General features: G+C 39.8%; 2 protein-coding genes across 6 annotated transcripts; one reads left to right on the forward strand and one right to left on the reverse strand.

Annotated features, from left to right (window-relative positions):
• The first annotated feature begins 103 nt into the window (after positions 1–103).
• Positions 104–5,678, forward strand: znf362b (zinc finger protein 362b). The gene is made up of 9 exons (XM_057363233.1): positions 104–509; positions 3,049–3,115; positions 3,457–3,703; positions 3,786–3,890; positions 3,978–4,299; positions 4,386–4,610; positions 4,691–4,769; positions 5,321–5,479; positions 5,562–5,678. Exons 2-9 carry the CDS (start codon positions 3,053–3,055, stop codon positions 5,676–5,678), a joined length of 1,317 nt encoding a protein of 438 aa, XP_057219216.1. The 5' UTR covers positions 104–509; positions 3,049–3,052.
• ccdc30 (coiled-coil domain containing 30) lies at positions 5,647–22,697 on the reverse strand. Of its 5 annotated transcripts, none has more exons than XM_057363226.1 (29): positions 22,643–22,697; positions 22,012–22,161; positions 21,235–21,414; positions 20,953–21,073; positions 20,670–20,860; positions 19,103–19,183; positions 18,880–18,957; positions 18,298–18,451; positions 16,974–17,045; positions 16,755–16,870; positions 16,568–16,656; positions 16,278–16,470; positions 16,083–16,172; positions 15,820–15,945; positions 15,569–15,706; positions 15,282–15,460; positions 14,809–15,019; positions 14,575–14,697; positions 12,762–12,932; positions 12,410–12,619; positions 12,174–12,331; positions 11,917–12,082; positions 11,542–11,663; positions 11,168–11,309; positions 9,969–10,105; positions 9,770–9,887; positions 9,617–9,675; positions 9,275–9,509; positions 5,647–5,746 (listed from the first exon to the last, which is right to left on the reverse strand). In XM_057363226.1, exons 2-28 carry the CDS (start codon positions 22,024–22,026, stop codon positions 9,305–9,307), a joined length of 3,645 nt encoding a protein of 1,214 aa, XP_057219209.1. In that variant the 5' UTR covers positions 22,027–22,161; positions 22,643–22,697; the 3' UTR covers positions 5,647–5,746; positions 9,275–9,304. The 5 variants fall into 5 exon arrangements, with proteins under 5 accessions (XP_057219209.1, XP_057219208.1, XP_057219207.1 ...); XM_057363225.1 differs by having other exon boundaries at positions 22,445–22,677; XM_057363224.1 differs by having other exon boundaries at positions 22,012–22,677.
• Between the last annotated feature and the right edge of the window lie 733 nt (positions 22,698–23,430).

Raw genomic sequence — 23,430 nt, forward strand, 5'->3', positions numbered from 1 at the left:
AATCTAAAATCTAACCTTAAAAGAAAATCACATATTACTGTGAAGTACGGTAGTAATTGGAATTAAAAAATATTTTTTAGAATTAAAAAATCTAAAAAAAAAAAAAACACGTTACAAATAAAATATTAGAGTACTTCACTGTTTAAAAGATGGATTTACAGTAAGAATTGTACTTATTGTAATGTAATTTAAGATACCACTGTAACTTTTTACAAGAGAAAGTTCCCAAATGTCTGCGTATGTAAATGTGACAAAAGGAGCACGAGCTAAGTGCACAAGGAATAGAAATGGAGAAACCCCACCAATCAAGAAAATCTCAAAGCAAAGCACCACGCATAACCAGCCCGAGATCTCTGCTAAAACGAGAGATTTTGGTGTACAGTACCCAGAAGTGAACAGGCTGACCCGGAAGCTGTGCTATCTGGAGGCGCATAGAGAACATCCAGCCTCTTTTCTGCTCTATTAAAGCATCTCCTGCAAAGAAAACCACACTGCGACCGCTACAAAAGGTTTGTGCCCACAAGTCGTCTTTTTTTTCTTTTGCCCACGCCGAGTTATCATGTACATTCTGCATGATACAACAAGTGACTGTCTGACGGGCGGCAATTTGTCGCCTTTGATCACCACAGGTTGCGAACAGCGGAATATAAGCGTATACATTTCATTTCGTGAATGCATTGTGCATCCATCTACGTGTATGTTGGTTAGAGAGCTGTTATAAAGCAGTCGGAATAGTGGATGTTGTGAAATCACACAGACGATCGCCGCTTGTAAGACGTTTTGCACGGCATGATTGTCGGAAGTGTCCTTTTTTTCAAAGGGGGGCCGGGCAATTCAAAGGTGCTAGCCTTCATAAACAAACACACACACACATAACCACAAACATCTCGTTATACGATCGTTTACGATCTGATAAAAAACCGACCGAGTGTGAATTTTGGGGTCTGCAGAATATGGCGCCCTTATGAAAATATAACAGGCTGCCATTTTTGTTTTTTCTTTTGTCTGAAATGTTTTTGCTTAAACTGCAGGAATCGGCATTGGTGTTAGTCAGAGAGCAATACTGACTGTGCGGCTGCAGAAGAGGGAAATTAGAAAGTTTCTCAGTTGCTGTTTTCCTCTAAATGAGCTAAAGTATTTTTTAGTTTATGTTAGATCTCGCGTGTGGTTAACTTATAAAACAATTGCTTATGGTTAAATGTAACGCTAACGTTAGAAAGTTTTGAGAAATGCAAAAAAATTGTCAATTTATTTGGTGTTGTGATTTCAACTCAAAATAACTTATAGACATTTAACGTTACCACAACTTTTAAGTTTGACTCTAGTAAAATATTAAGATTCTTGACTTCTTTACCTTTTACCTCGAAACATTTGTTGGTAGGCAAAGATTCATAATATCTATGTCTAGTTTTAGCAAAATATACCAACTGCAGTTTTTGCTACTTCAGTTACAGTAAAACTGTTTAACTTGTTAATAGCCACTGTCATGAAAAAACAACTTTTCACAGTATTTAAAGGGACAGTTCACCAAAAAAAGTAAAATTCTGTCATGAATGACTCACCCTCAAGTTGTTCCAAACCTGTATAAATGTCTTTGTTTGGTTGAACACAAAGAAGATATTTAGAATAATGTTAGCAACTGACTGACAGTTCTGGGGCACCATTGACTACCACAGTAGAAAGATTTTTTGTATTTTTTTACTGTTGAATACGAAAAGAAACTATTTTGAAGAAGGAAAACAAACAGTTCTGGAGTACCTTTGACAACCATTTTAAGTAGTAAATTGTGCCCCAGAATTCTCAGTTTCTTACATTCTTCAAAATATTTTCTTTGTGTTGAACAGAACAAAGAAACGTATTCAGGTTTGGAACAACTTGAGGTTGAGTCATTTAACACATTTATTGCTGAAATTGCATACATTAATATCTGTGAAAACTAAAGCCATTTAGTACATTCCATTGCCATATTACATTCAAAATGCAATATAGGCCTAATACAAATGTATAAATAAGAAATATTAATAAAAATAGAAAGAATAATTTCAAAGGTAAACAACTAACTTCAGCTTATGCATTATGCATTTAGTTTATCTAAATTAGTTTTAGTTACTTTTTTTACTATTAAATAGTAATATGTTTGTCCACATAAAAATACCGAGTTAACGGGCTTTTATTTTGGCAGGTCGTTGGAAGACGCTTATTTTTTTAATGTGTTAAGGTCAGTTTATGGTTCTGCGTAGGACCTACGCCGTAACCTACGGCGTAGCCTACGCAGAGCCGCGTACCCTGTGCGTACCCTACGCCGCTTAGCTTCACTCAAATGTTCTGAAATAAACTCTCAGAGCAACTCTGGAGATGAAGTTCGTGTCCTCATAAAGCACAGACGCAGACAAATTCATGAGCATCACACGTGTAGCACGTTAAACTGTGCAGTTCATTCACTCAGACACGCAGAACAGACAGATGGCGTGTAAATAACAGGATTCGGTGTCCACTAGTGCGCATCTAGTTTTATGGACTCAATGCAGCCGGAAAACAAGTTTCACTCGCAAAATAGACTAAAACTAAGCAAAATAGCAGTTCACCATTTCAATAAGCTATCACTTATTTATCAGCATGAGAAATACGTCTGAACAGACTAAAATGAGTGTGTCTCACGGTGAATGCGTGAAACTTGAGAGCCCTGTAACATGAATAGAGTTTAGCGAGCTGTGCGTCAGTAATAACGGTCCGTGGGGAAACGCAGCGCTCCGTGTGTACTGTAGTTAAATGGATTAAACGAGGCTTCCAGGCAACAAAAATTGCCTCGATGATTTTCTTGTATTCGAATTACTCGAGGAATTGTTTCAGCCCTAGTTAGTATTTTCACCCAAAAAATGATTTTAAGACCGCTATTTGTATAAAATACGAACGTGACTTGCACAGTACTGTACATGTTTGTTTACATAAAAATTAATTATTTTGGTTAGAACTAATGTATGTACTCATGTTGTTGATGTTAGATATACTACATGCTGTACTATTTGACACTTATTCTGTTTTTATTAGAAAAATGGCAGAGCCTCGATTCAATAATCCATATTTCTGGCCACCTCCTCCCTCTATGCCTGGTCAAGTGAGTATTTTGTTTGAAGTAGCAAAATTAAAAATAAATCCCAGACCTTTACTAGTCTTCTTTAGAGAGGAAAAATATAATTGTAATAGTTCCTAGATGCAAATAGTTATACATTTCATAATGAAACATAAAATCATAGTAACCAGAGATGATTCTTCTATGTTTCTTGTTTGTCGTGACAGAAAGTATGTCACAGGCATGTTTGCAGGTTTATATTGTACCTACCAGTGCGGTTTACCAAAGTGCATATCGAAAGTTCCCCTCCAAATTTTCCCCCATGTTCTGCCTGGTACAGTGTCATGACATGATGCCCTTTCAAATGTAACCCTTGACTTTTACAGTTGGACAACCTGATTCTGATCGACAAGATCAAAGAGCAGCTGATGGCAGAGAAGATAAGACCTCAGCATTTTCCACCCACCACTGTACCCTCTCAGCAGACCCTCTTGGTGGCTTCAACAAATTCAGACGGGGGGCAACATGTGATGTCTATCCCCAAGCTGCAGCAGGTGCCGGGTCTTCAGGCGCACAATTCCTCTCAGCCTGACATCGCCCTGCACGCCCGCCCAGCATCTAGCACTGTTTTAGGTATTGATATCACGTTCACATAATAGTGTTTATAGAAGTATTATGTATGCATTCACTGACTGTTTTTACTGTATAAATTTAGATCTGAACATTGATGACAAGTCAAACGTAAAGACGAAGGGATTATGGGAAGACTGGCACATGCGTCAAGCAGTGGATCAAGCCACCCGAGTACACCATCGCTCAGGTGGACAAACACATATAAACACAAATATGTTTTTTAGCGTGCTGTAGACAAACTGTAATAACCTTCTTCTTTTGCTTTTCTATACAGGTCTTACTTTGTCATCCCGCACAGAGAGCCACAACACCTCCGAGGCCATAACGCCCACCACCCTGACATCAAGCAGTCAGAACCGCTTGGGCGGAGCACTATCCCTAAACACTATCGCCGGCCTGGCCTGCGCTCCTGGAATGGAGCATGTTAAAAGCGGAAGCCTGGTGGGGATGTTGGGACCACAGCCCAAAGCTCCACGGGGTCGCAAGAAGATTAAAGCAGAAAACAACACGGGGCCCCTGCTGGTGTTACCTTACCCGCTTCTGGCCTCAGGTCCCGACCAGGCAGTCACCATTGCTAAAGAAGGAAAAACATACAGGTTTAAATTCGTTTTATTGAATGAATCTCATCATCAGCAGAAGGTGGAGTGAGGGTCAATGTAATTCTGTTTTACGTGTCATGCAGGTGTAAAGTTTGTCCGCTCACTTTCTTCAACAAGTCAGAGATGCAGATTCATTCCAAGTCCCACACGGAGGCCAAACCCCATAAGTGCCCTCACTGTTCCAAGTCTTTCGCCAACGCCTCGTACCTCGCACAGCACTTACGCATTCACTTAGGCATTAAGCCTTATCACTGCTCTTACTGTGAGAACTCCTTCCGCCAGTTATCACACCTCCAACAACACACCAGGTAAACAGATCTGAAGTGATCTACACATCTGAAAACTAGAGCTGTTGCAGATTTGTAGTGATGATGTATTTATTTTTAAGGATTCATACTGGTGACAGACCGTATAAATGTGCCCAACCTGGATGTGAAAAGGCATTCACACAACTCTCAAACCTACAGGTGAGCACTTCATAAAACTTCATTTTGAATTCCAGGTTGTTTGGTTTTGTGTCTCTAATAGACGGTTTCATCCTCACAACATAAACAAACGTTACTGCGCATGCGCACTTTTGTGACCCCAACTGAACGTCCGGTACACATTCACGAACAATAGAGTCCCTGTAGATTATTTCTGACAACAATCAAAAGAAACCGAGAAGAACCGTTACTTAGCTAAAATTGTCTCTCCAATGTTTTGAATTTAGACTCCGATACCAAGCTCAACCGCTAGATGTCAGTGTAGCATACGTTTTTTTTAATGCGACCGAACTACAGGACCGATTCAACAAATTTTTATTTAATAAAATGAACATGCAACGAAATTCAACAAATATTTAATACAATTATTATACAGCAAAAGAATAATACAAATGAATATTAACATGAATTAAATAAAATATAAGTAGTTGTATTATTAGACACATTAACCAAACACAAACCGGAAGTTAACTGGGGGTCAGGCGCACGCGCACGTCCGATGAAACGGTCTATATTATTTGTTCTCCGTTTAGTCTCACCAGAGACAACACAACAAAGACAAGCCATACAAATGTCCGAACTGCTACCGGGCCTACACAGACTCCGCCTCCTTACAGATCCATCTCTCAGCACACGCTGTCAAAAATGCAAAATCTTACTGCTGCAGCATGTGCGGCCGTGCATACACCTCTGTGAGTACTGTTATATCAGAACTTCAACTATTGTCTTGTTGTTTTTATCATGCGTTCATATAACGCCGTGTTCTGTTTTTAGGAGACGTACCTTATGAAGCACATGTCTAAACATACAGTGGTGGAGCATCTTGTAACTCATCATTCCCCACAGAGAACAGAATCTCCTGGCATCCCCATCCGCATCTCACTCATCTGAGCTTCCCTGCACTTCCTTGCTCGCTTTTTTCTTCCATTAAGTGGTATTTCATTCACGCGCCGGTCTTCCTTCGAGAAAAAAGAAGGCCATGTTAAGTTGGTGCACAGCACCCTAGACCTCAAGAGGAGACATTGAGTCTTCTGTTGTAACTGCCCCTCTAACTGTTTGATGTTATTATCAGTCACAGCAACGTCTGGATTGAACTGTTCATGGCAGAAACGGACTTTTCCAAAACAAATAGTTTCCGAGTTTTATCCTTTTATTTTAAATGTGTGTAAGGGAGATTTCCAAAGATACTCTTGAAGCACTTTTCAACTTTGCGGTTTTTGGGAGCGTTTTTCAAAATGGGAGCAACTTTCTCGCTTTGGGCAGCTGTGAGAGCTCCGACTTTGTTCTAGAAAGCGAGACGGCTGTTTATTCGCCTCCACCTCACATTTTCTTTAACATATTATTTTATTTTACAGTGGATGGGCTTCCATTGTAAGTTTCTTTTCTATCCTTTATAATGGATATTAGGTCATGACTGAATAATGAAAATGAATGTTTGCTGTAATGTGGCATCAGTTATAGGATTTTAAAGCCGAACCTGCGTAATGATTTGACAAGCACGGTCATTGCCCCTTTATTTTTATATTGGCAAAGCAGACTCCAATTTGAGAAATTCTGAGGATGTTTTGCTTTGATAAAAGAGCGTCAGTAAGACACGGCACTCTCTAAAAGAATTAGTGGTGTTTTTTGCATCATAGATGTTTTACTTTAGTTCGTTTCATTTTTATGTGTCGAGATTTTTGTGCAATGCCATGGGAATCTTCTAGATTATTCCTCCCCATCCAATCATATTTTGAGAAAAAAAGTGTCCTTTTGTCATTGTTTTTATTATTAAATATAATATAATGGCATAAGTGCATCATGATGATGTCCATTAAATGGGTGTTTGTCATGATGTTACAGCAAAAGTGTGACACGGAATCAGTGTCATAAACTGAACCACACGTAACATGTGACCTCACAACATCAAGTGCTGATTACCTCTATTCCGCCACTAACACGACGCAGAAGCACCTTGAGACATGATCATTACTTTTTAGATTATGACCCAATCTGTACCCCATAATCTAATAGCAGTGGTCTAATTCGTGGGTGAATCGCCTTTGTCAAATTAGAAATCTTTTACACTTAAAAATCAGTAATGTTGTATTTAAATTAAAGTCAAGTGAAGTCTAATTATTGTATTTTACAATCAGAATTGAATGTAGTCGAGTTCAGAGCTCATCCAAAACTAATAACTCTTACATGTTCAACAGATATCTTTTTTTATATCAGCACACATGCTTATAAAAATAATACAGCAGTTTAGCATTTTTCACTGAATGGAAGCAGCATATGGTCTATTGAATTATTCTTGCCAAATTTGATCATACGTGATCATGTACCTACTGTCCTTGTGTGACATCGACAGGCCACAACACTGCAACTGTAGAACATTAATTTTGTATTCATGCATACCAGTCATTTGTTAAGCTTCTTTCATTTATTTGTGGAAAACTGCCTAAAGCTTTTTTCTTGTTTTTGCAAAGGACCAAGTTGTTGCTTTGAAATGCTTTTATATATATATTGGCGATTTGTTACACCATAATGGTTTTGTTTAATCAATCAGGATTTTAAAAATAAGCATTTGGGAATGTGACCAATAGTATCACAATTTTAGGTGACAGCAGTGTGATAAGAATCTCCTTCTTGGTGCTTTTATGAGGACTAGAAAACCTCATTGCCAGAAATAGATTACAGAATAATCCTGGCTTATTCAGCCTTAAACGTTCCCCAAATCAGTAAAATGTGTACATTTACTATAAAATATACCCTGTATTCTATTCATGAATAGTGAAAACTGCAAGGTTTAGATACTGTATATTGTTCATTTTTGTATCCGTTTAGTATTTCAGCTTATTAATATTTGTTTTTTTTCTGTAAGTACTGATCATTGTTTTTCTAGACATCCTCATTTTTTACATGTACGCCTTCATTTGAAAGACTGGTTTCTTTTTCTCCATGTCAGTGTTTTTCAGTATTCAGTTTACTTAAGCCTTTTTTCCACATGGAACACAGTAATCATTCATTATTATTATTATTATTATTAACTGTTAACGTGTATTACAAATGACATTGTTATATATGTCCTGAAATAATTCACATTTTCCTTTGTCTTGCATTGTGGTTCCATATAAAGATTTTGTTTTTTACCCACAGACAAGACTGATAGATAAACTAAGAAAATATCAATGTCAAGAACACTTTGTATCTCTATCTTGTTTATTAAATTCAGACTGTTATACCTGAGACTGTTTTTATTGACGGAGTATATTAAGTAATCATGTATTGGCGATAGTGTTAACGCTGAGAATACAAAAACATTTGAGGGTTGTCTCTGGAGCATTTTAAGGTAGTATTGTTACATTTATTTATGACTATTAAAAAAAGACACAATGAAAATGTAACAGTTTATTAAGAAAATACATGCTCTTTCAAAGTGTACCATGTACAGTAATGTCTTTTGCTCACATTAGCCCTATATGCAGATTTTATGAACGTTGCATCCTAATATTATATAGCAGCAGGACACAATAATGTACAGGCACAACTGCAGGAATTTCATCCTTATGCCACAGTTCAGAGTGGTATTACAATATTTCTCCTTAAGATTATTTTGCTCCCAGATCACAGGTCAATTCAGTCTCTGAAGACTACAAAATCTAAAAAAACGATATAAAAACTCCTTATAGAAGGATTCATATTCACCTTCCTCAAAATACCATAGGGCTGATAATGCTACCGGTTTTATGATGACAAGACAAGCTGTGTGTCTGCTTTGATCAGTAGCCAAACAAAACCCACAGACTGGCTAGTTTAATAACTCATTATCATACGCATGGCATACACTACACCTAAGCAAAAGTAACACATTAACTATAGCAAACGTGAACTTGTCACACCAAAGTACCTCAAAAAACATTTTGAGAAACTGCTGCTAAATAGAAAACAATTGAAGCTTTTGTCTTTACACAGTGAACTAAACATATCAAACTATTTAATTATGGCCATCTCAGTATTCACAAACACAAGGTTTTTAACTTCATTGATCTGTAACATTTGTAACCTGCTGGCATTTCTACCAGATCTCAATAAGACATAAACACTCTTCATTTCAAATACTTGTGCTTATCCAAAGGCAATAGTGCATTTCAGTTGTAAACACTTGCAGATAGTGCCATCTAAACAGGTTAATAGTGCTTTAAGTGCTTCACTTTAGTTGTCCCATTTGAAAGTAAATCTGTACAAAAACTATGGCATCATAGATGTGCCACAGGAAATCACTTTCCTTGCCGCTGGCAATGGCCAAACATCCTTTTCTAGATTTGATATAAAATCTCAGGCATTCCACTTCGATGAAGTACCAAAGACAAAGTACCATGGTTTTACCATCACTGTGTAATAATACATGCATCAATACATGGTGGGGCCACAATGGCAAAGCAACTGATTTCAACCCAAGTCATACAAACTAGTATATTACAGTTTTGAAACCTTTTCAGATTTACCTTTTCAAACTGTCAGACACTGTAAGTCTCTTAGGTCTCATCACTGGTGGCACTGAGACGCTCTCCCTGCTCTGATCTGGGGTTGGGAGCCACAGGCGAGGTCACGTTTAGGTAACCCACCTCAGTGGATTGCGAGATGGGCACAGGTGAGATCTCCAGGCTCTTCACTCCAGGCTCGCCCACTTTGCGAATGGCATCTAATATTCCCCACGAGTCACAGAGCCCATGTATTGGACTACAGTAAGATATTGCAATGTAAGACATTAATGTGTCAGTGTTCAAACTGGGCTGGTGCTTTTAAACACTGTGTAAGCTGGTATACTAAAAATGATGAGATCATACCTTGGAGAGGACGTCCGCAACAGACCATCGGCTCCAGAAGGAAACATTTTCTTCACCTCCTAAAACAGATTTGCACACAACACTCACCATTGCAAGCTAAATCATTAAGAATATTTCCATAAATCAGAATAAAATTGCCACATAAATCAGTACCTCAGCAGTACACACAGACTGAAGCTTTCTCAAAGCACGGTCTAAAATTCCTATGTGATTGGCCAGTGTTAGTGTTTTATCTTGCAGCTGTTTATTCTCCATCTCCAGGAATTTAACCCTTCAGAGAACAGAAGGATAAGAGGGTTAGAAATCTTCTGTGCTTGCTCGTCGGGTGCTGAGAAGTGCATGAGATGTTTACCTCTGCTGGATGGTAGTGGCTGTTCTCAGTCCATTGTTTCCCATCTCTTCTGCCTCACTTATACGCTGCAGAAGTTCTCGTCTCTCCAGGAGAAGCTGGTCATTTTCTTCCGTCACGGTCCTAATCCAGTCCTTCTCCTGTTCATAGTGTAACACACACACTGGAGGTGAAATAAATGTGAAGGCTATGCACAGTATTGCAATTTAAATAAAATGATGTATTTAATGTGCTATTTTAAACCTGTATTAAAGGACCAGTGTGTACTTTTTAATAGGATCAATTCACAGAAATGCAATATAATATACATAACTGTGTGTTCTGAGGTTTATAGAGACCTCACATAATGAAGCGTTATGTTTTTATTACCTTAGAATTCCCCATGCATGGAATTCACCATGTTGTTTCTACAGTAGCCCTAAACGGACAAACTGCTCTACAGAGCATGTTTCGTAAATACTAGGGATGTAACAATTCACTGTGAGCCGGTTGAAAATCGATTATAATATGTGACCATTCAAGTCGGTTGAGATGTAAAATGAATCGCAATACATGTTTTGAACAGCAGGGTCTGCTGTGTTTATGGCAAACTTGGAAAATGTGAATATGCTGATATTTCTTAAATGTAAAAAATCCAAGAAAAGCACAGACAAAGTCTTAAGTTTGTTTATATTAAAGAGACTTTGATTTGATTTGGAATACGTTTTAAAATTGCAGTTTAGTTTTGTTATTTGACGTTAAAGATATTTTTATTTTACAAAGAAATGTGCAGCATTTGAGAAATAATAAAAGGGCAGATGTCTCAACTCATTTTGTAAAAATACATCGCGAATAAATCGTATCGTGAATCGCATCGCGATAGTAAATACATTATCTCCTTCAGCAAGGAAACATAAATGTGATGACATCTTTGTCCTGTGTCAGCCACCGTAGTGCTTCGAAAGGGAGGGGTGGAGTGAGCCGTTGGTTTCAATTTGCAAACCCGACCGCTAGACGTCGCTAAGATCTCCACATTGCTCCTTTAATGCTTAAAAGCTCGAGTCAAATATTTGTAATTGGATAGAAAAGAGTGACCAGTGTTCTCTAAAAAAGTCTCTTTTGTGTTTACTGTAAAAATAAGCAAAGTTGTATGGGTTTGAATTGAGTAAATATTTTGGGTGAATTGTCCCTTTAAGTTCTGAAGCTCAAAAATAAGATCTCACCTTCTCTGAGAGGCTTGTTGCTAGAGCCAGATCATTCTCCAGCTGCTGGATCCTGTGTTCATGTTGCGTTACTGTCTTCATGAAGATCTGTTTAGCGCTGCGTAACTTGGTTTTATGCTGGGACTGTTTCTCAATGTGTCTCCTGCCAAATAGTACACATAAAAGTCTAGTTAATCTGACATTATACAAAAGAGCATCTTGTGTCCTTTTTACGCAATCTCTGACCTAATCACCTAGAAATTGCACAAAACATTAAATAATTCTTCCTTTTACATCATAACCTTTATTTTCCAAATGCTTATTTCTTTTCCAAATGTTTATTCCCTACATTCCCTACTCATCAGCTCAACAGTAGAGTGAATTTATTTATTTACCTGATGTTAATGTCAAGTTGCTGGACGACCAGTTTGAGTTCCTCTTGCAGTCTCTCAGACTCGTGCTGAGAGGAGAGAAGTTGCTCTTCAAGCCTATGGCAGCTCCTCTGACTGAGTTTATGCTGCGGAACACATGGGGAATAGGTCATGACAGAAGCTTCACTGACACACTGTTGTTGGCTATCATATTAACCCTGCTCCAAATGCATTCTGGGACTGCACTACATACAGTGATGCAGTACAATAAAGTTTTTTGAAAGACAGCATAATGTTGCTTTTAGTTCGTGCTTTAAAATCTAAAGCGTTTGCTCAATGGGTTTTCAAACAATACATTACAATTATAACATTTTACTTTTGATATATTACACTACAAACCTCATCTCTGGACGTGTCGAGTTCACTCTCCAGCACCTGCAGCCGAGTCTCCAGCTCATGTACGCGATGAGACAGTTCAGAGTTGGCACGCGTCAGATTCGCCTCCTTCACCCGCAACGAACGCACCTGCTGCTGGAGTTCCTCATCTTTCTGCTCAAGCAATTTCCTGTTCGAGAACACAAGCAGCAGGGAAACCGTAAAGTCATTATGACGTTGGGCGTGATGTCACTATACTTCAACTGGTGATGTGAGCTGACCTCTGCAGCTGTTCCTCTTGCATTCTGGCTCTGAGGGCAGAAAGGTTATCAGACATATCTCTGGTGTCTCTTTCCAGTTGGCTGGTCTCTCCTGCTCGGGCCTCCTCCAGACGCAGCTGGTGCAGGGTGTTCTTCAGCTGCTGCTGCAGATCTACAACCTGCAGAAGAGTTCACAGAACTATGAACTGATGAGCCACGCTTGCACAAACATATCTATGTTCCCGCTGTGAACGAACCTTCTTGTCGGCAGCGATCACGCGTGCCCGCTCTGCATTCAGCTCCTCCATTAAGCTGCTGTTAGTCTGTCTGCTCTGAGAGCTTCTGGCCATCTCCAGCTCCAGATCTCTGGCCCTCTGCTGCAGTTTCTCCAGCTCTGCCAGCTGCTCTAATGTACTTCCTTCCAGCTGGGACGCTTTGGCCTGGGCCTGCTTCAGCTCTGCACATAGCTAAAGAACACAGGAGACACGAGTTTACATCATTTACCTACTTTAAAGGACACTCAAAATCTGGGATTTGAAAGCCCATTTAAACCTAGAAACAACCATTTTAAAGCATTTAAAAAAGCAAAACATCCCGTGTGAGTTCTACCTTGAGCTTCTCTTGCTCCAGCAGTGCATTGTGTCTCTTAAGATCTAGATTTTTCTCTCTCTCGTAGCGTAGCTCTCGTTCAGCAGAGGTGAACAGGTGCTGGATTCTTTGCAAGTCTTGTTTTAGCTGTTTGTTCTCCTCTCCTTTCTGCTGCAGGAGCGAGTCTTGAGCCTGCGACGACCACATCATGTTCACATTAATAGTCACGTTGAAGAAAATAATAAAACAAACATTTAACATTAGATATACGTTATGGGAGCGTTATAACAACGTTTAGTGCATGTATTTTGTGCATGTATTAAAGGTGTCATGAATTAAGACATCAATTTTAACCCGAGCTTTTGTTATATAAGAGTTAATCGTATTCAAGCGAACATCCTGTAAGTGTCAGAATTGAAAACGCCCTTGCTACTGAAAGGACAACTGTTACTGACACCAGGCCCAGCGAACGCCAGGTCCTGGAATGCACCTATTGAACACCGCCTCCACAGAAGAATATCAATGACTACTTCTCTAGCCCCGCCCACTGGTTAGCGCATGACAGAACTGAAGTGACACAAGTGGCGCGGAACCAGATAGAGCGAGCAAGCAATAAACATGCCATTAAAGATCGCAAAATAGTGTGCAGTGCCTGGTTGTGGAAGAACATAGTCGCAGCATAACCTTCCTTCGGATTACGACATTAGGATTATTTTTTTAAAGACGTTCCAGCTCACGTGGGTAAAACTTTGAGCGTTTGTTCGCTTCATTTCACCGTGGATTCCTTTGTGAACAAGGCCCAGGTCGACGCTGGATTCGCAGAGAGACTAGATTAAAAAGCAGTGCTGTGCCGTCAATATTGGATCCGACAGGAATGGCGCAGCAATTTTATGCGAGTAAAAATATATGTACGATGCGTCACTGCGTCAGAGATCGCTTGATATGTCCTGATAATGTGTAACCTAACGTTACGTGTCTAACCAAATTCACAGAAGGCTCCAACTAAGTTTACTACGCAAACTGCTATCCAATCATAGCAGTGGGCATTTCCTTCCAAGTCTTCAATGCAGGCACGCCTATTAACACGGAGCGTTTGTAGAGCTGGCCTCAAAACCCGGGTAGAAAACAGCCTATTACTTATTGATTTTGATGTTTTTGAATGTAAAAACCACGTGAACGTCACAAGTAGACCTCAGACAACAGTATAAAACAATAAAAAGGGCCAGTTCATGACACCTTTAAAGGGGTCATATGACACGGCTAAAACGAATATTATCGTTTGTTTTAGATGTAATGCAATGTGTATACACGATTTAAGGTTCAAAAACACTGTATTTTCCACATACCGTGCATGTTTGTATCTCCTCTCGCCTCTCTGAAACGCGAAGATTTTTTACAAAGCTCATGGCTCTGAAAAGCGAGGTGTGCTATGATTGGCCAGTTAACCAGTGTGTAGTGATTGGTCGAATACTGCAAGCGTGTGACGGAAATGTAACGCCTCTTACCATATTTGGAACATCAGGTTCCAAAGCAATTGTACTGACAGGTACGCCCACCTTACTTGCGTATACATTTGGGCGGTCTTAGTCAAATCATACCACGAACTGATGTAGATTTGTGGGGGTGTGGTTACACGAGGCGTTTCAGGCAGGTCTGGGTGAGCATTCGCTTTTAGATAGAATGCATCTTTTGTTCCGACACTTTCATTTTTGCAATTTTACGTGTCTAATACATGCATAGGCAACTTATAACACACCAAAGACACAGAAAAACACGTATTCGCGCCATATGACCCCTTTAAGTGTTTGTATGGATGTTGGTGAGCAGATCTGACCTTAGCCCGGGCCTGAGCTTCACTGATCTGGGCCTGCAGGGCCAGCAGGTGTTGGCCGGCCAGCTGTCTCTCCTCCTCCAGCGTGGAGTTGAGTTTACTCATCTCTGACTTCACACAGGCCAGCTAGAGGAACAGCAAAATGACACAAAACAATTTAACTTCAGCTAACAGCCTGAGCACTCCACATACAAGTCACCACGTCAGGCAAGTATTGGAGAATTGATATCGTCTCACCTGACACAGCCCCTCATTCTCTGCGATGGGTATAAGGTTGGTCGTGTGCTCTTGTGAAGGTCTGGCTATCTGCTGGAGCTGCTGTTTAACATGCTGGAGCTCCAGAAGGAGTCTCTCCCTCTCTCCATCGGTCTGAAGCCTGTCCTGGGCTTTCTCACTGAGCTCCTTCTGTAGCTGCATCACATGACCACGCTTCTCCATCAGCTCGTCCCTAACACACACACAGCGCATCTCATTATGTGCTTTTCTCTATAGACTAAAGTATGACAACTATTTATGGGGTCTGGAAACCCACAGACTGTCAATAAGCTGTGCTACTTATTTCACATAAGAGAACCCATCTACATATAAAAATCTTAAAGGTACAGTAGCATAAAAAAGGTCAAATGTTAGTGTCAGAGAGATGGTGGAAGAGTCAGGTAAACCAAACATTAAAAAGCATTATTCTGATAAAAAAATGAAAAGTGCCTTACCTTAGTCTGTTGTGTTCCTTCTCCAATCGGGTCAATTCTGTTCTCAGCTTTTCCACCATTGACTTCAGCTCTGCCACCTGCGCCCTGCTCTCTCTCAGGTCCTCTTCGGTCCGACTGTTCTCTGTCTGAAGTGTCAGGTTGTCTTGAAGTCGCGTCTGAGCGCGCTCCAACTGGGCCACCTGCAGAGTGACAAACATGACTTCAGTGAGGAAATTTGCCAGTAAGATTTATTCACACAAACACGAACACAAAGTCTACTGTACAGTTCCAATAAAATGATACATTACCTTGTCTTCCAAGATTCCCTTTTCTCCTTTAATCTGCGTGAGGTTTTTGTTAAGTGTCTTGCCCTGTCGACATTCTGCCTCCAGTCTCTGAACCTCCACACGCAACCTCTTCAGCTCCTCATGGTCTCTCTGCATGACCTGTTTAGAAGTAATGTAGCAATGTTTGCATTTTGCCTCGTCAGTTCAAAGTCACAGATCATTTGATTAGAAATCTTCTAAAAATCTGCATAATGCAAAATGATTTCAATAACCTCTTTCTCCTTTTTAAGAGTAGACTGAGCTACGGACAGGTCCACCTCAAGCTGTTTCCTCCAACCTTTCTCCTCAGCAAGCCGACCTTCAAGAAACTGAAGTCTTTCTTGAACGCTCTCTTTAAGCTATTAGATGAACAAACAATGAAAATGACATGTAACTACACACTCAGAGAGTGCACAGAAGTATGGTGTTACAACATGTCCTGACCGGGCAGGATGGAATCTTGTCACGGCATGTCCGAGATTTGTTTTGCTTTTACCTCTGAGCCAGATCCTTTAACCTGATCTTCACTGTTCTTCTCAGGTTTCTTAGTGTTCCTCTTATTCATGTCGTGTTCTATACTTTTAATCTAGGATAAATACAGGTCCCACATTGATGTTCAAGCTGTCATTCAATCAATCGAATCCATCCCAGTGTGGGTGACATCACAAAGACCGAGCAAACGCAAACTCACCTTTCTCTGTAAGCCCTCCATCTCACACTCATGTCGCTCTCGCTCGGCCTTTGCCGCATTCTGCGCCTCCCCCAGCAGAGCCTCCAACTCCTCGTTTCTCTCCACCAGGTCCTCGTGCTCTCGCTGCTGTTTCTGCAACCTCCTCTCCAGCTCCCGCAGACGGCTGTCCTTATCTTCAGACGCCCTCCGACACCTGCCAACACATCACGGTCCCATCAGCATCCTTACAAAGCAATGGCACGCCCTAAAATGATATGTGGCTGTAAAAATAAAGTGGGGTGAGGCTTTACTTTTTATGAAGTATCTCATCCCGAGTAGCTGGAGAGGGATCTGGATTGACATTATTCCCTTGATTCAAGTGCATCTTGGATTGTTCAACCTGTGACATATACAACTTATTATATTTGTGCAAAGTTGTATATTTTCTACGCTTGCATTGACGGTGGAAATACACATCTGAAATATATTTATTCTTGCCAGTTCAATAAGAGTCTTCCTCTCTGTGTCCAAGGAGCGAACTCTATCCCGCAACACTCGAATCTCCCCATCCAGTCTTTCATTGCGTTCCTTGGCTTTCTGCAGCTCCACCATATCTGCCAAACATTTGGGTTTAGAACCAGAGCACACTTTATTTGCAAAGACAAACGTGAAGAGTAGGAATCTAGGATATATTGATGCAATGAGAAGTAACCTCACCACAATGTTTAAGCTTGTCCACTTCCTGTTTTAACTGCTCCACTTCCTCTCCAGTCTTCTGCAGGTCTGGTGCTGGGGATATGATGTTAATAGAGCTCATGTAATGAATTTTTTAAATCCAACATGTGACCCTGGATCAAAAAACTAGTTGCACGGGTATATTTGTAGCAATAGCCAACAACACATTGTATGGGTCAAAATGATAGATTTTTCTTCTATGCCAAAAATCATTATTAGGATTTCAAGTAAATATCTTAAGTGAAGATATTTTGTAAATGTCTTACCGCAAATATAGCACAACTAGTTTTGTGAGTGGCTGCCGCAAAATCGCAATCAAAAATGGCCTGAAACGCATCTCCAAACTTCACTCGCTGCTGCCCGCACTTTGAGAATTACCCACTCAAGTTTAGAATTTCAGCTTTCGGGTTCATCTACTCTCCACAACGTCATTACAGGGGTAAGCCAATAGAGAGCGTTAGGGCAAACGTTTCTTCTTAGCAACGGCCTGCTAGAGCGCATCTGATGAACAACTTTAAAGGCGATTTTCTCAATATTTTTTTTGCACACTCAGATTCAAGATTTTCAAATAGTTGTATCTCGCGCAAATATTGTCCTATCCTAACAACAATACATCAAAGGAAAGCTTATTTATGCAGCTTTCTGATGATGTATAAATTTTAATCTTAAAAAGTTGACCCTTATGACTGTTTTTTTGGCCCAGGGTCACATTTAATTCAAGGGGTCATATGGCGCGAATACGTGTTTTTCTGTGTCTTTGGTGTGTTATAAGTTGCCCATGCATGTATTAGACACGTAAAATTGCAAAAATGTAAGTGTCGGAACAAAAGATGCATTCTATCTAAAAGTGAATCCTCACCCAGACCTGCCTGAAACACCTCGTGTAACCACACCCCCACAAATCTACATCAGTTCATGGTATGATTTGACTAAGACCGCCCAAATGTATACGCAAGTAAGGTGGGCGCACCTGTCAGTACAATTGCTTTGGAACCTGATGTTCCAAATATGGTAAGAGGCGTTACATTTCCGTCACACGCTTGCAGTATTCCACCAATCACTACGCACTGGTTAACTGGCCAATCATAGCACACCTCGCTTTTCAGAGTGATGAGCTTTGTAAAAAATCTGTGCGTTTCAGAGAGGCGGGGCAAAGAGGAGATACAAACATGCACAGTATTTGGAAAATACAGCATTTTTAAACCTTAAATCGTGTATACACATTGCATTACAATAATATTCGTTTTAGCCGTGTCATATGACCCCTTTAAAGAAACAACAGTCAAAAAATAAAAATAAAACCTACCACACAAATTCTGGACCATACGAGCCACATCCAGCTCATCCGTCAGGTGGCGAATCTCTTTATGTGCCATAGCAAGACGACTTGATGCCTCTTCCAGATCCCTCTCCAACCTCTGACGCTCTGTGCGCTCTCTATTGAGCTCATCATTGTGGGTCTACAAGAAAACAGTTGAAATTAAATCCATCTGGACTTGGTAGAAAGTGTGTCAGGATCCATGAGTGGTTTACATGCAAGTGCCGTAGACGTGAAGCCAAATGTCAAACAAGTTCAAGACGTTTAATATGTTTCCTTACAACCATCAGAACTCTCAGAAGACAAAGACCCTCTGGTTAGTAACCACCCTTAAGCAAATGTGGAGCTGTTAATAAGTTAATCCCAGACTCAGCATGTGAAAGCCATTTTCAATTTGAATAACCATGATGCAAGACATGCATTATTTCATGAGGTGAACACAGAGACGTCATAATATGCTTCAAACGGATCATCCAGTCTAGAAACTCTCTGCAGATTCACATTTCTCTATAGGTCATGCTTTATTTGCGCATCAGCCCAAGAGAGAGTACGGATATGAAGGGAACATACAGGAACAAGGTTCTGTGCTCTAAGTGTAGCCTTGCGCACACCAAAGAACTTCCTCCAAGGACTTTGAACTGATGATTCCTGTCCATTTAAGGAGGAACGCAGAATTAGCACAAACTATGATGTAGAAAACACACGGATGGACACAAAAAGTTGAGTGCGACACTGTCAGGACGACACGTTCTTTATTGCAGCTTTTGGAAGATCTTCTGGAAGATCTCCTCACCTTGTTTACATTTTCCTTCGCATGCTGCATGGTTTGCCTTAGTTCCTCTTCCATTGTGTGACGGATACGATCCAGCTCCTCCTGATTTCCATAAGTGGGAGATATCAAAATTACCATAAAACCTGTATGCCACCTCTGTTGTATAAGAAGTTCCCACACAAAAACAGTTTTACTTCCGTTATTGATATCCATTATTACCAGTTGTACTTCCGATTACTATCATATTAATATTTACGCTTACTATTTATATTCATATTAATTTTTAGTGCTGTCAAATCGATTCATGGATTGCAGAATAAATGTTTGTGTGCATATAATATATATGTGTGTGGCATGTATATGTATACATACAGTAAATGCACAAACATATATGTATATAGAACAGATATTTACATAAATATGTAAACATTTATATTTAAATATAATTTACATTACGCATAAATATAACTATATATTACTCCCAGTCTGTTAAAACCAGGTTAAAGTCCCAAAATCGAATTATGAGATAACAAGCATCGAAGTTTGACTATAAGCATTTATTTCACTATGATTTCAATCTTTGACGTGGCCTTACTCAGTCAATATTAAAGATATTAATGTTATACTGTCTCAGAATGTTCTTTACATGATGTAGTATGATTTTATGTAGAAAACAGTAAATAACAAAAATGACTTAAAGCGACACTATAGAACTTGAGGTTATGAGGCTGCTCAGGTAGCAGCGGGAGAAGAATTTGTCCAGTTAAGAGTTGTTCTACCACTGAAATAATTTTAGAGACATTATTTTATGGTCGAAAAACTACAAAGTGTTGCTTTAAGCTGGGTTTTCACAGATTGGGTCACACATTTCTTAAATATATACATGTATGTTTGTGTATTTATATGTACAGTACATATACATGCCACACGCGTACAGCAATAAACACAAACATCACATTTGGAAGCGATTATTCGTGATTTTACATGCATGCGTTCAAGATGACTAATAGCTAGAGTTGACAATATTAGATTTTCACAACATAATTACCATAGCCAAAAGAATATATATTAACGACATTATCATGATATCCATAATTTTCAACTTGATCTTTCATTTTGTGTTTTCTCTTTTTGTCAATGAATCGCACTCGGGGGGCATAGAGAGAGAGAGAGAGAGAGAGAGAGAGAGAGAGAGAGAGAGAGAGAGAGAGAGAGAGAGAGAGAGAGAGAGAGAGAGAGAGAGAGAGAGAGAGAGAGAGAGAGAGAGAGAGAGAGAGAGAGAGAGAGAGAGAGAGAGAGAGAGAGAGAGAGAGAGAGAGTTTGCAACCATTGTGACTCTTACGGCAAAATGTTAAACGTCTGCAAAACTGCCACCTGCTGCTTCAACCAGATACTGCAGGTGATTTTTTATACAATATTATTATGTGCAGTATTACCACAATGCCAATAATCGCGTTTATTATTATCATGATTCTTATCCAATCCTATTCTACTGTGACCACCCTAATTCCAGGTATACATTTATTCGTTATGTGTGCTCCCTGGGAATCAAACCCATGACCTCTGTGTCGCAAGCGTCATGCTCTACCTGCAGATGCACCTCTCTGAGGTTGCCGGTGAGTGTCTGAGTGTCCAGCTTTCTCTCAGCAGCCTCCAGTCTCTCCAGCAGCGTAACTCTCTCTACCAGCAGATAAGCCACCTGCTCACTGGCGCTGCTCTGGCTGATCTCTGCCAGACCCTCCTGCTCCAGCATCTCCACCACCTCCTTACACTGCGAGTCTGAAACATACCAGCACGCCTAGATAAGTATATTCTCATTGGGAAACATACAGGACACAAGAGCTGTATTTCAGCCAAAAAGTCACCCTCACCCTGCTGGTGTTTCATCTGAGCGAGCTCAGCACGAAGCTGTTCGTTCTCACGCTCGTACTCCGCCGTAAGAGATTCACGCTCCTCCAGCATTCTTCGAATATGCTCCACGTAATTTTCCACCTTTCACAAAATCCATAAGGCAGTCATACACCACAACAAAGGCAAAGCTACATAATGAGTTTGTTTTGAAACACAGTGATCATGTTACAATGTTGATAACATGATGCCCATCATTAGCTATTCTTCAAGGTATCGGCCCCGCCTGCCATATGCTGGCTCACCTCTCGCATCTCGCTGGCCTGCTGTGTGCGTAAAGTTTGCAGGTCCTCTGTGGCTGAGGTCAAACTGCTCTCACTGGACTGGAGCAGATGCCACAGGTGGCGCTCACGCTCCTCCAACGGAGCCTCGGGGGACAGACCGTCCCTGCGCAAGCGGAGGCTGATCTCCTCCAGCTCCTTTTCCTTAGAAGGAAACAATACAGTCACATTTTGTGTTCCGAGTGCCTGAGCTGTTATCGGATAACGTCTTGAACACACGATCACCTCGTCAACAGTGCGTCTAGCCTAATTGCTTGGCGTAAGGAATTGTATGAGAAAACGTGTTTAAGTTGAATGTATCTTGCTATTAAGTTCTTTTATTATGTTTTAAAGGGACGGCTCACCCAAACATAATAATAATGTCATCATTTGTGCACCCTGTATATGACTCCTTTTTCTGTGAAACACAAAAGAAGATAGTTTGAGAAATGTTTCAGAGGTTTTGTGTCCGTACAATTGAAGTCACTTGGAATTGCCGCCAACATTCTTCAAAATATCTTCTTCTGTGTTTTACATGAGAAAGAAAGTCATGCAGGTTTGGAATGACATGAGTGTGCGTAAATGATGAAAGATTTTTAACAAAGTTCAAATGACTACAACCGCGTAATGAAGACAAAGAGGGAAAAGAGTTTTCATTATTTTCAACATGAACAACACACATTGTTATTACAGGCACATTACATGTTCTTAATTTTGAAGTATTTTTATTTGCTTTATGTTTTAGAGATGATTGACACATACCTCTCTTTGCTCCATGGCCAGTTACAGCACAACTGAGGTCCGTGCATCACTTGCAAATTAGCCAAGAGTGTTTATGAGAACAAAGTTCAGATTGTGGTTTCCAATATTTGCCAGCCAAAGCGCCCATGGCAGCCTCCGACTTAACCATCACTTTGGAATAAAAACACACCCAACACTAGATAACTGTGTTACGAGTTATTCAAGTGCGCATGAATTAAGATGAACACAACTACATGCTATATGTTCAAACTCCTTTAATATATTATGAAGAACGGCAACAAATGGCTCTGCATAATGTCCACAGCAACAAACACGCCCTCAACATCCGTCAATCAAATGTTGTCTTTTTCATCCAGACTAATGTTGCTTTGGTTATAAAATAAAAACAATTCCGTTCTCGTGTAATGCTTAATAAAACAAAAAGTTTTCTGACCTAAGTGTTCGTCCGCTAACTTTGGCTAACGGGCTAGTTGCGCACGCGTCACGCTACTAATCCTCCAGACGACTGCTAAAAGTAAAATAAAACCTGATTGTCCTTGTGCTTTAAGATCGATCGTAAAACACTTAATGGTGACTATTGGCTAGCAAATACCGAAGAAGCACCAGTGTGATCGTGACCACTGAGGCCTACCAAGTATTTTGTTGCTGCTGAATGCAGTAGCTTGGCTCGAGCACCTTGGCAACGGGTTAAACCACTGTGACAGCGAGGGGGAGAGGAGGCTGATGGAGGGGGGTTGAGCTATCATAATATACCAGCAGATGGCGCTGTTTAAACAATGACTCAATACACAAGCTCTCGAACAAGTGAATGACTGCTGCGACTACTCAAAAAAGTACATTATGGAATTATTTTATCCTACATATCTGCTTTTTAAAAGGATGTATTCCAATTATATTATATATCTCTGTCTGCCCAAAGTCCCTCACAAACTCAGGTCTGTTAATATAATTCACTTCTACAGCAGTTATTTTATTCTTTTTTTTGTTTGTTTATTGTAGTTTCATTAATATTTTAAATTAGCTTTATTTTTATTTTCATGTTAATTTTATTTGAATTGAATGTATTTTTGTTGTGCTTTTGTCATATTACTATTGCTTTTTTAAATATTTAAATATAATTTCGTTTTTATTTATTTCCAGTTCCGTAACGTTTGTGCCTCAGCTAAACTTATTTCAGTTTATCATAGTTTTTCGAAGAACACCTATTTAGCCTTATATTTTAGGCTTATTTGAATTAAATGAACAGAAATTAGTTTTAATAGATTTAGCTTAAGTAAACTATAATAACCTTCGACTATAACTTGAGTCAGTTGTGTAAAATATTAATTCATTTAAGAATATTACACAGTAATGGGGTTTCCTTAAGAAAATACAGAATATTACAAATGGCTACTCAATACATTTGTAAGCAAACAAACT

This window comes from Triplophysa rosa, linkage group LG21 (genome assembly GCF_024868665.1).
Source record: "Triplophysa rosa linkage group LG21, Trosa_1v2, whole genome shotgun sequence".
Lineage (NCBI taxonomy): Eukaryota > Metazoa > Chordata > Actinopteri > Cypriniformes > Nemacheilidae > Triplophysa > Triplophysa rosa.